This window comes from Balaenoptera borealis (assembly GCF_965194805.1).
Source record: "Balaenoptera borealis genome assembly, chromosome: 14".
Taxonomy (NCBI): Eukaryota; Metazoa; Chordata; class Mammalia; order Artiodactyla; family Balaenopteridae; genus Balaenoptera; species Balaenoptera borealis.
Window position 1 is genome coordinate 12,004,856 of NC_138875.1, and position 15,271 is coordinate 12,020,126.

General features: G+C 44.6%; 1 protein-coding gene across 1 annotated transcript in view; it reads right to left on the reverse strand.

Annotated features, from left to right (window-relative positions):
* Positions 1-337: 337 nt before the first annotated feature.
* Positions 338-15,271, reverse strand: part of SERPINB2 (serpin family B member 2) — a 55,854-nt gene continuing 40,920 nt past the window's right edge. Inside the window, exons 10-15 of the mRNA XM_082355456.1 lie at positions 12,072-12,154; positions 8,483-8,620; positions 6,565-6,682; positions 4,656-4,798; positions 2,766-2,918; positions 338-1,154 (exon numbers count right to left, since the gene is read on the reverse strand). Of these exons, the coding sequence (XP_082211582.1) occupies positions 750-1,154; positions 2,766-2,918; positions 4,656-4,798; positions 6,565-6,682; positions 8,483-8,620; positions 12,072-12,154 (1,040 nt within the window). The 3' untranslated portion in view covers positions 338-749. The remainder of the gene's footprint in view (positions 1,155-2,765; positions 2,919-4,655; positions 4,799-6,564; positions 6,683-8,482; positions 8,621-12,071; positions 12,155-15,271) is intronic.

Consider the following 15,271-nt stretch of genomic DNA (forward strand, 5'->3'; position numbering starts at 1 on the left):
CTGTATTGGGCTGTCATTTTCCTATTGACCTCTAATACCAGTTCTTTTCTATTTCACATTTCATATAAGAATAAGTATGCTTCTGGGCTCTTCTGTACTATTAATCTGTCTGTCTATCCCTGTGTAAACACCACACTGTATTACCAGGGCTTTATGATAAGCTTCAATATCTAGTAGAGCAGAGCTCTGCAACTTGATCTTTTTCTTTAGAAATGTGTTATAAATTTTGGCCTCTTTCTTATTCATATGAATGTTTACATAAACTTGTCAAGCTCCATAGAAGCGTTGCTGGAATTTGGATTAGAATTACATCACATCAATAGGACAAGTGGGGGAGAACTCAGGGTGTATTCGTGATATGAAATATGTCCATTTATTTTGGTCATCATTAATGACTGTCAATAGCACTTTATAATTTTCAACATAACAGTCTTGCTTATCTTTTGTTAATTATCATTCTTAAGAACATTATATTTTTAGTGCCAAATTAATTACATTTTCTAACTATTGCTTTTTAGATGCACAAAAATGCAATTGACTCTTGTCTAATAATGATACTGTGTACTACTATAGCAGGTATTGCTCTAACCTCTTTATCAACCTATTAAAATCCTCTCAACAACTCTGTGAGGGGGTCCTGTTATCATAATTACACTTTATTTTGGTATTCAAACCACCGCATCAATTTGGTCACAGGGAATTTGGAGTAAGGCAGGGTGGGCAGAGTGATGTACAATGACTGCAGCCCTTTATGGAGAAGAGAACTTGCCGCAGAACAAAATGCTGTTGGTTTCATCGTGCCTGATGAAGAAAAGGAAAGGGTGGTCTGCACAAAATCTTGGTTCAATTCTGCTGCACTGGGAGTTCCTGACCACGGCAGTGGCCGCAGCTGCCTCCGTGCCCTCCTCATTGACCTCTACAAAGCACTTGTGCACGACCTTGGACATGGGCACGTTCTTCTTGGCTGACATTCCAGAAAAGTCGGCCTTGGCTTCCTCAAAAGCATCAGTCATTCCTAAACTTCGAAGAAAAGTCTCCAAGTCATAACTCTCCTCCAGCTTTAATCTGGGAAGAAAAACTTGAACTTTATCCTTAGTCAGCTTTTCTGGATTTGTCCAGGCTCTGAACTTCTCATATGTAAGTGCCTTTTCCACCTGAAATAATGAAGAGTTAAATCTTAAAAGCTAGATGACAATAGCCTGGTACCCACCCATCCAGCCAGTCATTAACGCCTCCACACACACCCATGACCTGCAGCTAGATGGTGAGATCTGGTCCAAGATAATCTAAGGGATATTTCCTCTTATAAACACACCAGGATTTCCCCTCAAATTCTTGCATTTTCCTTGTTTTATGGATACAAGCGAAGAACAGTTAGAAAAGACCTGAGACGAAGATAGGGTTTTATTTTTAACTATCTGCACCAAATTCATTTCAGGCGGTTTTTTTAGTTTAGAAAATTCTCATAACCAATTGATCGTATTCATGCGAAACACTTTACCATGAGTTTGAGAACTTGTTCGACAAAAGGGAGACAAAGCATGGCTCAGAACTCTGATGGATGAAAAATGGGGAAATCAGGGATCCTCTGAACGGGAAGGAGGACGTGGATTCTGGGGGGGGAGAGCAGCAGTGGGGAATTCCACAGCACGATCGCTTCTGGCATCCTCGTTTGCCCTCTGCCTGCCCTGGAGCTTCAAATCCTACGAGACCCAGAACTCATTCTGTTTATCCACAGGGAAGAAATAAAGGAGGAAGAGGGGGCTTCCACTTGCATCCCCACTTCCCTTCACCACCTGGAGTCCGGGTGCGTGCTCCTCTCCCGTGACAGCTGGGTTTGGATGTCAGCTCTATTCCTAGACTCTCCTGATTTTCTTCTCAAGTCGCCATGACAGAGCTCATCCTTGACTTATGCCAGGACCTTCCTGATTCCATGGAGAAGCCAGGGAGATCAGGCAGGCCCTAGCCTCACAGCGGTGTGCTGGTGTGCAGGTGGTGGGCTGGAGCTGGCTTGTATCTCCGGTGAGAGTCAATTGTTAAACCCTCGGGAGCCTAAATTCAGCCACGGTGGGGGTATTTACACCACAGGAATCGGCAAATATTATAATGCTTCCCCTACACCCCAGAGAGCCAGATAACCAGCACGCTATCACTCTTGTGCCTCCCACCCTACAAGTTTACTTTTCCCCATCCTGAACCCCCATTTTCTGTCACGGGAAAATGTCTTCCTCCTGTCTAAGGTAAATTCCTCACCTGTACTTTAGACCCTTGCTCCTCAAAGTTGGTCTATGACCAATGGCATCTGCATCACTTGGAATCTTGTTAGAAATGCAAAATCTCAGGCCATAACTCCCCCCAAATCAAAGTCTGCATTTTAACAAGATCCCATTAGGTTAATATGCACATTAATGTTTGAGGAACACTGCCCAGATCCATTCTTATCCTTTTCCTGTCCTTTTCTTCAGTAATTATTGGGCTCTCAACTAGTCCCTCCCTTCAAAATAAATAATAATGTTCTTATATTTTTGGAAGTCTCTCTTGTAAGCGTCATCAAAATTTGTCTATACCAGCAATTCCACTCCTGGTTGTACACTCAACAGGAAATGCATACACATGTTCACCAAAAGACATGCAATGGTGTTCATTTAGCACTCCTTAAAAGAATCCTAAATTGGAAATTCCTCAAATGCTATCTGGTGGATGGACTTTTAAAAATGAGCTCAGCCTGGATCCAAGGACACTCAGACTCATTGGCAAGGGCTCACCTCAGCGAGATCCGTGCTGTCGTCAGGCAGTAAAATGAGCATGCTCAGCTCCTGCTCCGCGTAGGGCAGCTCCAGGACCTGGGCGCGCACCTCCTCCACATACCCCATTTTAAACTCAGCTTGCTTAAACATCATCTGCACTGTCTTCTTCTCCTAATAAGAATGCAACATTAAAATCAAATTACTGAAAAATGAGCACAGCGCACTAAAAAAAAGATATGTCTGATTCGCAGAATCCCTAGGTACGTATAATTATTATTTCTGTGCACTTATGCTGATTGATGTAAAGTCTTCATTATTACATATTAGTGTTGAGTATAACATTCTATTGCCCCAGCAGATCAAGTATGATGAGGCGGGAGAGAATAAATTGATGAATATAGAGAGACATAAAACTATAGTATTCTCAGAAGAAATTGTATTTTTTTTTCTCTTTTGAGAAGATGGGTAGAGAAGCACTCCCAGGGACCTTTTAATTAAAAAATTATTTCTCCAAGTTCAGAGGAAATTTAACTAATATTCAGGTCTTTAGGCTGAAAGATCTGGTTAGAAAAGGTATATAGGCCAGAGGGAGTTATACTTTTTTTTTCCCCCCCAATACATTTATTTATTTATTTTTGGCTACGTTGGGTCTTCGTTGCTGTGCACGGGCTTTCTCTAGTTGCGGTGAGCGGGGGCTATTCTTTGTTGTGGTGCGCGGGCTTCTTATTGCGGTGGCTTCTCTTGGTGCAGAGCACGGGCTCTGGGCACGCGGGCTCAGTAGTTGTGGTGTGTGGGCTCAGTAGTTGTGGCTCGTGGGCTCTAGAGCGCAGGCTCAGTAGTTGTGGCGCACAGGCTTAGTTGCTCTGTAGCACGTGGGATCTTCCTGAACCAGGGCTCAAACCCGTGTCCCCCTGCATTGGCAGGCGGATTCTTAACCACTGCGCCACCAGGGAAGTCCCGGGAGTTATACTTCTATTCTGAAAACTTGCTCAATTATATAATTGGCTTTATGGCCTTGCTTTTCTTGAAGGGGGAACCTTGATGAGATGTCTAGGGTCCACCATTTTTAAAGCTTGCATCAAATATATTCTAGATTTATAACTTTTTGTGCAATACGCTGTTATCAAGCGGATGGAGGTCAAATTCCAAGCTAACAGTTTTTGACCCCAGCCGTTATCATATTCAAAAGTGAATGGAGAAAAGTGTTTTTAAAGTTAGGCATGTAATTCTAGAAATCAAATCTACAACGTGATGCTATAGTTAATAATACTGTATCAAATACTGGAAATTTGCTAAGAGGGTAGATTTCAGGTGCTGTCATCACAGAAAATATATGGTAACTATGTGAGGGAAAGATATTTTAATTAGCTTGACTGTGGTAATCATTTCACTATGTATATGTATATCAAATCCTCACCTTGTACACCTTAAATATGTATAATTTTTATTTTTTAAGAAGATCCAAGAATAAATAAAAACAAAGCTGGCCTGAACATTTGCTAACACTTTTTTTCTTGTATTAGGAATTGTACAGCCATGAATTCTAAGGCAATAAATAGTCATAGTTGTCACTGACTGTTGCAAGAAAGTGTCTAAATACAACAGTGATAGTAAAATACAAACATAATTCCAAGGCTTAGAAGACAGTTTCTTTCAATCCAAATAACATGACCAGAGAGAGAAGATCGATTTGACCAAGGATCCAAAAACCAAATGATCAATGTAACAATTATTTTAGTTTTTCTCTTTTCCATTCCAATAAGAGATACATAGGGGGCATGAAATTCCTTCAGAAATAAATTAAGAATCAAGACAGTGTGAAATAAATGATTTTTTTCCATTTATTCACAACCTTTCCCAGAGTATTACTTTAGAAAGTAGCTGTATATCTGCAAAATATGTCCCTACCTTGTTGGTTTTAAAGGTCATTCCCCTTGTGTGCTTTCTGTCAAATTGCTCATTCCACTTTCCTTTGAAATAGGTTGCATTCACGAGGACCAGCTTAGTCAGAGGACCGATCGCCCCAGCCCCCAGGATCTCTGAAATCTTTCCTGTAAAGAGTATGAGAGAAAGTTATTGCTATTGGGGGAGAATAAACATTCTTTTACGAAAGTTCTCTTGACATTGAAAGCCAAGGCTTGGTGGAGAAAAGGCTGGATCCTGTCGTTCTGGCTGCCTGAGGAATCAGGGTGATGGTGTTTCATTCTGCGCACACATACAGAGTAGTGTTTGTCCTTAAACAACAGTCTTGAAGCAGGCAGGTCAATGATCATTTTGCCCTCAACTTATAGATGTAGAAATTCAGGTTCAGAGTATTTGCCTGACTTTTTGCCAAGGTCACATAGACGACAAAGTGGTTGAGCTGAGAAAATAACCCAAGAGTCTCGATTCCAACTGTAAGCTTCTCGACCTTGGCACCATAATTTCTCAGCCACGCCACTACTGGCATTTTAGGCCACATAATTCTTGGTTTTGGGGACGGTCCTATGCGTTTAGGATGTTTAGCCAGTATCACTTCCCCCAACTGTGACAACTGAAAATGTCTTCAGTTATGGCCGGATATCCCCTGGAGGTTGATTCTGATTAAGAATCGTTGCTCTGTGCCCACCTTCAAGTCTCATTTAGGTGAGGAGAGGCTTCCGAAGGATGGGGATACAGATCTGTAAATGGGAGAAGGCAGCTCCCTGGAGGGAGGGAATGGGGCAAAGGAATTAGGGGGATGCAATAAAGGGGCCCAAACTGAGTTGTCCAATGAGAGCGGAGACGAGGTGATCCCCAGCCTCCCCTCCAGCTCTGCTATTCTGGGAAAACTCGGGTGGTCAGCCTGGTGGAAGGAAGGGTGTGAGCAGCCGTGGAGGGGGAAGTGGGTGGTGGAGGGAGGGTGAGGTGTGGAGAAGCTTCTGGCTTCCCTAGCTGACTCAGTGCTGCTAGGTCAACTGGAGAGCCAGAGACCACTGCACACGTGACGTATGAAAATATCAGCGTGAAAGGCTCTTCCCTTCCGATGGTCGTTGGCCGCCTGTGTGATCACGGGTATTGTGGCTGCCTGACACGCAGTGGATGCGCCGTAAGATGGAACGACGGACTAATGAGAGCCAGGCGGGCGCGTGAACAAATGAGTGACGTAACCTCCCCTCCTGCTGGACGGCTCTAAATGTCGTGCTGAGTACTCAGGGTTCTGAAAAGCACGTCCTTTTTCTCTGCACTCTAATTGAGAGCTGGCAGAAATGTTTCTGGTGAGACAGAATGTGTCCGGACAGGGCACCCTGCGTGCTCCACATTAGCTGCGCTTCCAGAATCCGGAGCAAATTCAGAAAAGCAAACTTAGCCACAGCCAAGTTCAGAGGGAAGGAGAGGGCTGCGGATGAAACTAGAGCGGCTCACATCACCACCGGGAGGTGACGTGAAACGTTGTCCCACCTCAGCTGTAATCTAAATGGAATGTCCTCCTGCCCTTAGAGCACGGCAGTGTCCTCCCAGGTAGAAGTTAAATGGGGCGCCAAAGAGGAAGCATTTTTCAGGGATGTTCCAGTACCTTCCAGAGGGGAGGGCATCTGAGAGACTAACATTAGGTTTAAGCATTTTTCAGAAATCACCACTTCATAAGCCCAAGAAAAATATCAGAATTGCATCAATGGCCTGAAAGCCCAGCAAACACACATAAACAGGCCACTGGTTACAGGGTCACAGTGGCCACCCGTGGAGGTCACATCCCAGGTTACAGGGTCACAGTGGCCACCCGTGGAGGTCACATCCCAGGCAATCTCAGCTCTGTGTCCCTCACAACACCACATCTCCTGAAATGAAAATCTCTCACCTTCAGTCTTCTCCGTCACCCAGTCATTTATGTGTTTCCTGCATTCTTCAGTGTCTTTAGAAAAGGACAGTTCCTCCAGGTCTGCCTGATAGAACTTCTGGCAGGATTCCTTAAAAGCCTACAAATGCAAAATACCAAGTTCGGCCATATTCTACTTGGCAACGTTTCCTAAAAGTGTGAAAACATTTCTTTCTTAACGTGTTTCTAGCACAAATGCCTGCACAGGGCACCCTGTACTTTAAGACTCATTTATGCAATTAATCAAAATGTATAGACTGCTGGCTTTGTGCCTGGCACTGTGCCAGGTGCTGGACACCAGGGTGAAGACATGACATTGGACCTGAGGTGGCTCACAGTCTGCTGAGGGAGAAACATACACACACGATAGTTACAACGTGTTTTGAGAATACAGACGGCGGCAGTCATGCACAAAACAGCCCGTGAACGTTCCTGTCAAACGCTTAAACTCCATATTGACTTTCTGTTTGATTTTTGTCTCCCCCACTAGGTGGTCTAACCCTGTTTTACTCATTTTTGTATCACCAGCACCAACCACAGTGTCTGAAACATCCTTAGGGAATGATTGGGAGGCTCCACAGTGGAACTAGATTATCACGAGATCTTACAGGTCCTCCAGGAGCGGGGTCATCGTGGGTGTGTGTGTGTGTGTGTGTGTGTGTGTGTGTGTGTGTGTGTGTGTGTGTGTGTGTGTGTGTGGAGGGTATTAGGGAAAACAGTGGCAAGGCATGAGCCATGGAATATAAGTTGGGATCAAGTCAAGAAGGTTGTTATATGCAACACATTAAAACCCAAGGATAACTCACCTCGTGAAAACTTGTTTTCTGATATAATGTGCCTGGCAATGGGCTCCCATCCTCCGCCCATCTCCTGTTCTCAAACATTTTAGCTTCTACAGAAGAAAGAAGATGTAGAGAGAAGAAGGACCCAAGCAACCAAGAAAAGTGGAGAATGGTTCCCTGTGTCCCCAGTATTCCTCAATTACAGTATTCAAAGGTCAGTCTGATATTCAAAAATGAACATCAATTAACCAGGAGATTCCTGGAATCACTAGTGCTTATCCTAGAAAACCTAACTAGCTGAGGGATCCAGAATCACCTCCAATAATATTTAAGCCCAGAGCAGGCAACCTCCACGGGGTAGCACCCAACAGCAGCTAGAACACGATTATATCTGAGTCTAACCAAATAATCCTTGGAATTGCTGGCTAATAAGATGACCGGACTTGCCCTGATCATTTCATTAATCTTAAGATAGCATCACTCTGCATATTATGTGGCATAATTTTTTGGACTTCACTTATTGAATAATGGCAGGCTTTTACTGGACTAGGGAACTTTGGAATTATATTTTGCAGTAAACAGGAACTACCCAGATTCAAAACCTTATTTTTTATGAACAGATTTTAATTTTAGAAAGATTATTCTGTCAGTAGTGTGAAAAGACTAGGCTGAATTTGGAGAGATCCATTAGGAAACAATTAAAATAATAGTGTAGAAGATGTGAGAGTCTGGACCCAGGCAATGGCGGTGGTGATTCAGAAGACGGGACAAATTTAAGAGACTTTGCGAGGCCAGCTCCACAGAAACAGCCCAACAGTCAGAGATGAGACCAGGGGATGGCGAGAGTGATGCGGTCACTGAGAAGGGGATCAAGGGGGAGAGGCAGGTCCGGGTGCAGGAAGATGGACAAATTGAAATTGACATCTGGGAAGATATATCAGAGACAATACTTTTTCAAAGGACACAATTCAGAAGCAATCATAAAATTCAAAATTACAATTACAAAATATAATTCTAAGCACATTTTTAAGGCAGCAGAGCTACACTTTATCTCTGCTCTTCTGTAGTTTCTGTTTTATTTTCAATTTCTTTTTCATCAATGTGCAAGCACTACTTACTGGCAGGAAATCACATGTCTTTTCCCCAAAGAGTTTGTTGGCAGTTCTGAGCAAGCACTGAGGGCCAGATTTGTTCAATTCCATGAGAAGTGACTGGAATCCTTGGTGAATATCTCCACCTTTGTTCAAACAAAGTGCCTGGTAATAGAAGACGAGAACGGCGACTTTTGACATGCCATTTCTCCCCCAAAGAGCTATTTCCAAACAAATTTCGACACTGAAAATCACAGAGAATCCTATTTTAAAATGAGTTTTGTTTAACCGTCTAGCACAGGGTTCCTCAACCTGGCAGTATAGACTTTTGGGGCCACATACTTTGTTGGGAGGCTATCCTGCACATCCTAGGATATTTAGCTGCATTTCTGGCCTCTGCTCACTAGATGTCAGTAGCACCTCTTGGTTATGACAACCAACTCTGTCCAGACTTTGTCAACTGTTTCTGGGAGAAAAAATCGCCCCCAGGTGGAAAGCCCTGCTCTAGCAGATTTATCTATACCAGGAAGACAACGTGTGATAACTCAGGAGGGAGACAGAACAGAACAAACAGGTAGCGGGAGTGACCCACAGAAGACAAGATGAGCAGAAACGTTTCATTAGCGATTCCACAGAAGTCCTCCAGACCAGACTGTGACTTAAATGTCAGGTCAGAGTGAGAATCAAGGCTGTTCCCTTATCTCCCAACAACCCCAGTCCAAAGCCTCATTCCTCCAGGGAGCTGGAAGAAAGAGCCACCAGGGATTCAACTGTGGCCATGGACACGCTTCTGGGGGGTGTCTGTGCACCCCGCTATTAGTGGGAACATGATGTGTATATGACAGTTTTCTGGGATACATTCACCAGACGGTCAAAGAAACTAAGACATAAATAGGGGAAGGTCTACTTCCCTAAAGTAATATCCACTACTTCCTTGGTAGCTAAGGGCACATATAACCCATTTCAGATCAATCAGATAATATATTCCCTCTAAACAACTCCAGAAGATGTAAAAGTCCTCCTTTGTGTTGCATTCGTCTTCCACTTATGCATAGTTGTACACTAGAAACAACCCGTTTAACAAAAAGGTTCATTTACACAGTTGCATTTCAATTTGAAATATAATGTTAGCAAAAGTTTAAAATAGAACAAAGTTGAAATTCTTGGCCTTTCTGTGGAACAGAATTTTAGTTCACCTTACTTATCAAAGATGCAGAAAATAATGTACTGACTTGATTTCTCCCATGAAAACTAGCAGGAGATTCCGTCTTACACAATTCACCTTTCTACCCATGTCTGCTTTCTCTCCATCACCACGGTGCCCCTCCCACCTCCCAGCCTCACCGGCTTCCATCAGCTGGAGTGAAGGATAACAGACCAGCTCTATGAAAGCACAGAGGAAGCCCGCCCTTGGTCTTCCTTTGTGGTGGGCACGCATACCTGGGACATCTGCACCGCAGTGTTTCCTTTGGCCCCCATTAAGACCATGGTCAGGGCAGAGGAGAGGCTCAGGGGAGAGAAGAACACGTTTTGCAAGTTGTCCTTTTCACCCAGCAGTTTTAATAAGTTGATGGCAAAAGTGCCATTTGCTTCACAGAGATCATCCATCAGTGAAGGTCTGCACCCAAAGCACAACACAGAAGCACATTAGCCATATGCCCTCCACTAGCCACTGCTCACTAGTCACTAGTCACACCTCCACCCCAGTCTGTGGACACTGGGTGTGGTCAGCAGAATAACTGCATCCCCAAACATCCATGTTGAATCTCCAAAACCTGTGACGATGTTATCTTACATGGCAGTAAGGACTTGGCGGATGTGATTGAATTAAGGATCTTGAGATGGAGTCACCTGGATCATCCGGTGGGCTCAGTGTAATCACAGGCTTCTTATAAGAGGAAGGCAGGACGGTCAGAGCCAGAGAAGGAGAAGTGAGGATGGAAGCAAAGGTCAGGATGATGTGGAGACACAGAATGCAGGCAGCCTCCAGGAGCTGCAAAAGGCAAGGAAATGGGCTCTGCCCTAGAGCCTCCAGACGTAAAATGTAGCTCTGCCAACCTCTTGCGGACTTCTGACCTCCAGAACTGTAAGATAAATCCCCCTATTACGGATAGTTCTTCAGTTTGCTGTCTCTGGCATAATTTATAAGCAATGTTCTATGAATTATAATATACTATACATAAAAATGACATTTCTGTCACGCTGTCACATGAAAACAGCTGGATGGATTTCAACAGATTTTGGAGGGTTTTTCTGGGATGGTCTGCCCTAAAATGTGGGCTCCTGGGAAGACACAAAATTTACTTTAAATCAGAAGGACTCGAAAACAATAGACCATTTTCCACCGGAGTTGTTGAAACTGGGCTAGGAGCTGTGAAGGGAGCCCCTGGGCACGGAGGTAGAACATGAAGCCCAAATCTCAAGTCATCAGATGCACACTTTGAATCAGGCACTAATTTTGGATCCAGCCTTAACCTTCCCCCCAGCTTGACTAAACTTTAGACAAGCTTCTTCCTGCCTCTGGTGCCTGACCTCTCTTTCCTTAGAGCACTTACTCTAGGCAATTTGTCATCGTAAGTTCTTCCTCTGCTCCTCCAAGAGGTAAACATTTTGAAAAGCCTCTTTCCTATTTTACAGCCCAAGACAATTCTTCTCAAGTTCCTAGAAGCCATCCCTTTAAAATGTAGCTGTCAAGGAAGATAGTCTCCGTGGGACGGTGGGAGCAAAATCGCAGCAGGCACCTTGCTGCAAGCTGTGAAAAGCTTTTGCAGCACATTAATTTTTATAATTTTAGAAACATTTTATAAATGCTGCATTTATTTCTATTAAACCTTCTAGAAACCTGGGCTGCTAGTCAGTAAATTATTAAAGTTCATCAACTCGTCTTGGTTTCCCTGAATCTCTTTGCTGTTACAGTTGAAGACATTTTGGAAAATAAAAGGACAAATCATCACCCATAATCCCATGATGCTATAAGCTATTTTTTCTATTATGCTATCTATTTTTGATTGGTATGTATATTTTTAACTCAAAACTCGTAAAGCTACACAAGAAAAATATGTTCCAATTTGGAAAATTAGCAAACAAGAAAAGTACTGGAAACTCCACCTAGAGATAAGGGTCATCATGCATGTGCTCATTTTTTTTTTTTTTTTTAACTTTGGGTTTATTTATTTATTTATTTATGGCTGTGTTGGGTCTTCGTTTCTGTGCGAGGGCTTTCTCCAGTTGCGGCAAGCGGGGGCCACTCTTCATCGCGGTGCGCGGGCCTCTCACTATCGCGGCCTCTCTTGTTGCGGAGCACAGGCTCCAGACGCGCAGGCTCAGTAGTTGTGGCTCACGGGCCCAGTTGCTCCGCGGCATGTGGGATCTTCCCAGACCAGGGCTCGAACCCGTGTCCCCTGTATTGGCAGGCAGATTCTCAACCACTGCGCCACCAGGGAAGCCCCATGTGCTCATTTTTATAAACAGATGGGCCATCCTCTGGTCCTTCTCTCATTCCCCAGTGGACTAAAGGGCCTCCTGCAGCATCTTGAAAGTATATTTCATTTAGACTTGGAGGGGGTGGGTCTTCTGGGCCGCAAGGGCAGGAGGGGAAAGTGGGTGGGGAACACACCTGTTTTAACCGGAGCCGCTTCACTGTTGAATGGTTCCTTTGAAGCTTCCTTCTAAGATATTTTTTTTCAAGAGGAGATGTCTCTGGTTTAAAAGAAAAAAGAAGGGTGGTGGGAAAAAAAAAAAAAAAAAGGGTGTGAAGTTCACACACTAAATATAAAATAACAGCCCAAAACCCATTCTTTACAGTTTGAAAAAAATGTATTAAAACATCAACCAAGGAAATACAATGGCACAGTTTGACAACAGTGCTCTATACTTAATAGGTCATTTAATAGAGGACACAGTGTTAAGTTCCTCAGTGCCCTCACTTCATAAGTCCCTCCAGAGCCGTCAGCTGCAGGGCTGGAACCCGAGGGCCGCAAGGGTCAGAAGGCTGATGTGTCTGCAGCGGGCAAGTCCCACCGCAGAGCAAGCCTCAGCCTGCCTCCAGGCCACTTCTCACCCCGCATTTCCTCACCTTACACTTGAGGATGTTTCGGAAAATAAAAACCTAGGAGCCAGGAGGGATATTCAAACTTGATAGCACCGTGCCTACCAGAAGGTGGCACCAAAGAGACTCAAAGAAGGAAAGAATTAGGTAAACTGGAGATGAAAGACAGGAATACATTTGGATTTGATCTTACATGAGCATAAGAGTTTTGACCTGTGGACTGAAATAAAAAAATGCACAACATGAGATTAAGTTGTGAGCTAAGTTTTATTCGGGGGTCTTACTGAGGACTATAGGCTGGGAGACAGCCTCTCAGAGAGCTCTGAGGAGGTAGGGGGAGAAGCATGATTTTGGCTAGGGAATGCACGCAGTCAGACATACATATCAGTAAAAGGTCACTGCTAGTCACGAGGACCAGATATCTCAGTTAGTGATTTTAGTGCTTTCCTATGTAGGGGAAGACGCAAGAATCTGGGTTCGTTAAAATTTTTTCCTGCGATACCTCTCTCTAAGGAGGCTGTTTTCCCAAAGCACAGAGTGTCTCATGCTGTTTTTCATCCTGAATTCCTTTCAGCGTGCACTGTAGGTCAGCGACTGCAATGGCTAATGACTTGATCCTTGTAGAACCGGATGGCGGGCAACATTCTTTGTTTTACAGGAGCCAGGGTGAAGCAGACATAAACTTGGGCTGGTGATTGTGAGTGTGTGTGTGTGTGTGTGTGTGTGTGTGTGTGTGTGTAGTTGTCCAATCTGAAAAGGCAAAGGAATGAACTGGAATATCACATCAATTTCCTCTTTACATTGTAACTACTCTTAATTGTAAATGTCTATGTCTGGTTTCTTCCATATTGCCTCTTTCTTCATCTCATTTCCGCACCTCCGTTCCTTTTCAACATCCAGGTGCTGGTCAGCAGCAGAGTGCTTCCCATCAGCATCTCGCCCCCCAGCACTGACACACCGTCGCACACACACACCAGTGCACCTCTCAGATGCACCCCCAGCTCACACCAGTGAAAAGATTTTATTTCCAGCCAGTAAAATGGATTGGCATTAAACTCGTTTTCCTTTTACAGGTGAACAAACAGGGTCAGAACAATTAAATACTGTCCTCAGGTCTCAGAAAAATCTGACAGATTCAGTCACAAAAGCAAGCCTTCTGCTTCCAAGTAGTTGTCCCTTGGTATCCATGGGGGATTGGTTTCAGGACCCCCGTGGATACCAAAATCCAAGGATGCTCAAGTCCCTTATATAAAATGGTATAGTATTTGCTCATAACCTACACACATCCTCTTGTATACTTTAAATCAGCTCTAGATTACTTATAATCCCTAATACAATGTAAATGCTACGTAAATAGTAGCCAGAGGGCGCAAATTCAAGTTTTCAAAGCTTTTTGGAACTTTCTAGAATTTTTTTCAAATACTTTCCATCTGCTTTGGGTTGAATTTGCAGGTGCAGAACCAGTGATAGAGGGGAGGGCTGACTGTATTCAGCATCATTCTCTCCTGGGGGCCTTGAATGTCTCTGTCATCTCCCTGCTCCACTCCCCCATCCCATACTCACATCCCAAAGTGAATCTGTTCAAAGAGCACTTATGTCCAACTGTCCTTATATGATTTTGAAGAAAAAACATTAAAAACAAATGCCATAATTCCTGACTGGGAGCTCCCACCCTTGGGGAGATGGTTTCAAGCTGCCTGTGCGCTCCATGCCAAGACAACTGACAAAGGGCGAAGGAAGCCCACAGTAAAGCAGGATGGATTCTCTTTAGGAGTTCAGGAGAAGGGAAACAGGACTGGGCAGGAGCTCTGGAAGGTGGTGAAAGAGGGGGGTGAATGTGAGGGCTGTGGCTGCGGGATAGGCAGGTACAAAGAATGTAGAGGAAGGCCATGGTTTGTGCGGGGCCCAGGGGAGTGGGTGTGTGCGTGTTCCTGTGAGAGAACTGATGCCTGAGACAGGAGGGGCCCCTCACGCCAGGTTTAAAGGTTTGGACTTGAGCTACGGTCTGGAAAGCCAGGCACGGTTTTCAAACAAATGCTATACCTAAGTCTTAGAAAAATATTGTGTCTCACCATTTGGTGGGGAAAAAGGCTGTGGACCCTGCCGGTAGACCACTGCCATAGCCCAGGGGCTGCCTACTACAGAGGAAATTTCTGCACTGAAGACTAGAAGGTGGAACTGCCAGGCTGGGTGACTGATCACACTCGGATAAGGAGCAGGGGCATCAAGGATTATGCGGAGGTTGTAGCTAACCCGCCCTCAGGGTGCGCCAGGAACCGCAGGAAGCTATGTGAGGAGCCAGCTTGGGGTGGGGAAGGCGCTGCGTTCCATCTGCTCCATGTGAGATGAGTGGAACGTTCCATCCCACGGGATCCTGTAACAAAGACAGCTGAGGGACGTTTGTCAACATAGGTAGGGGACTCAAGCTGAGAAGTTCTCCAGCGAGCATTGGGAGCCATCAGCATCCTGATTCCAGGAGCTTCTAGGGGAATGGATGAAATTACTCAGAATGTACATGAGGAGGCAGAAGAGAAAAAAAAATCCACCTCGTTCCGGAGAATTTCCAATTTTTGCAGGTAGTGTGAGGAAAAAGACGAGAGACCGAGACCCAATAATCCGGATGTCCTGGGAGAACGGGGAGTGTGTGAGGGGCCGGGGAAGTGGGGAGGGCTGGAGGAGGACAGGAAGGTAGCACCCAGGCTGGAGAGGCGGAGGGGAGCCAGTCTGGGCCTGAAAGCCCTCAGCAAGGGGTGGGAGCCGGAGCTAGA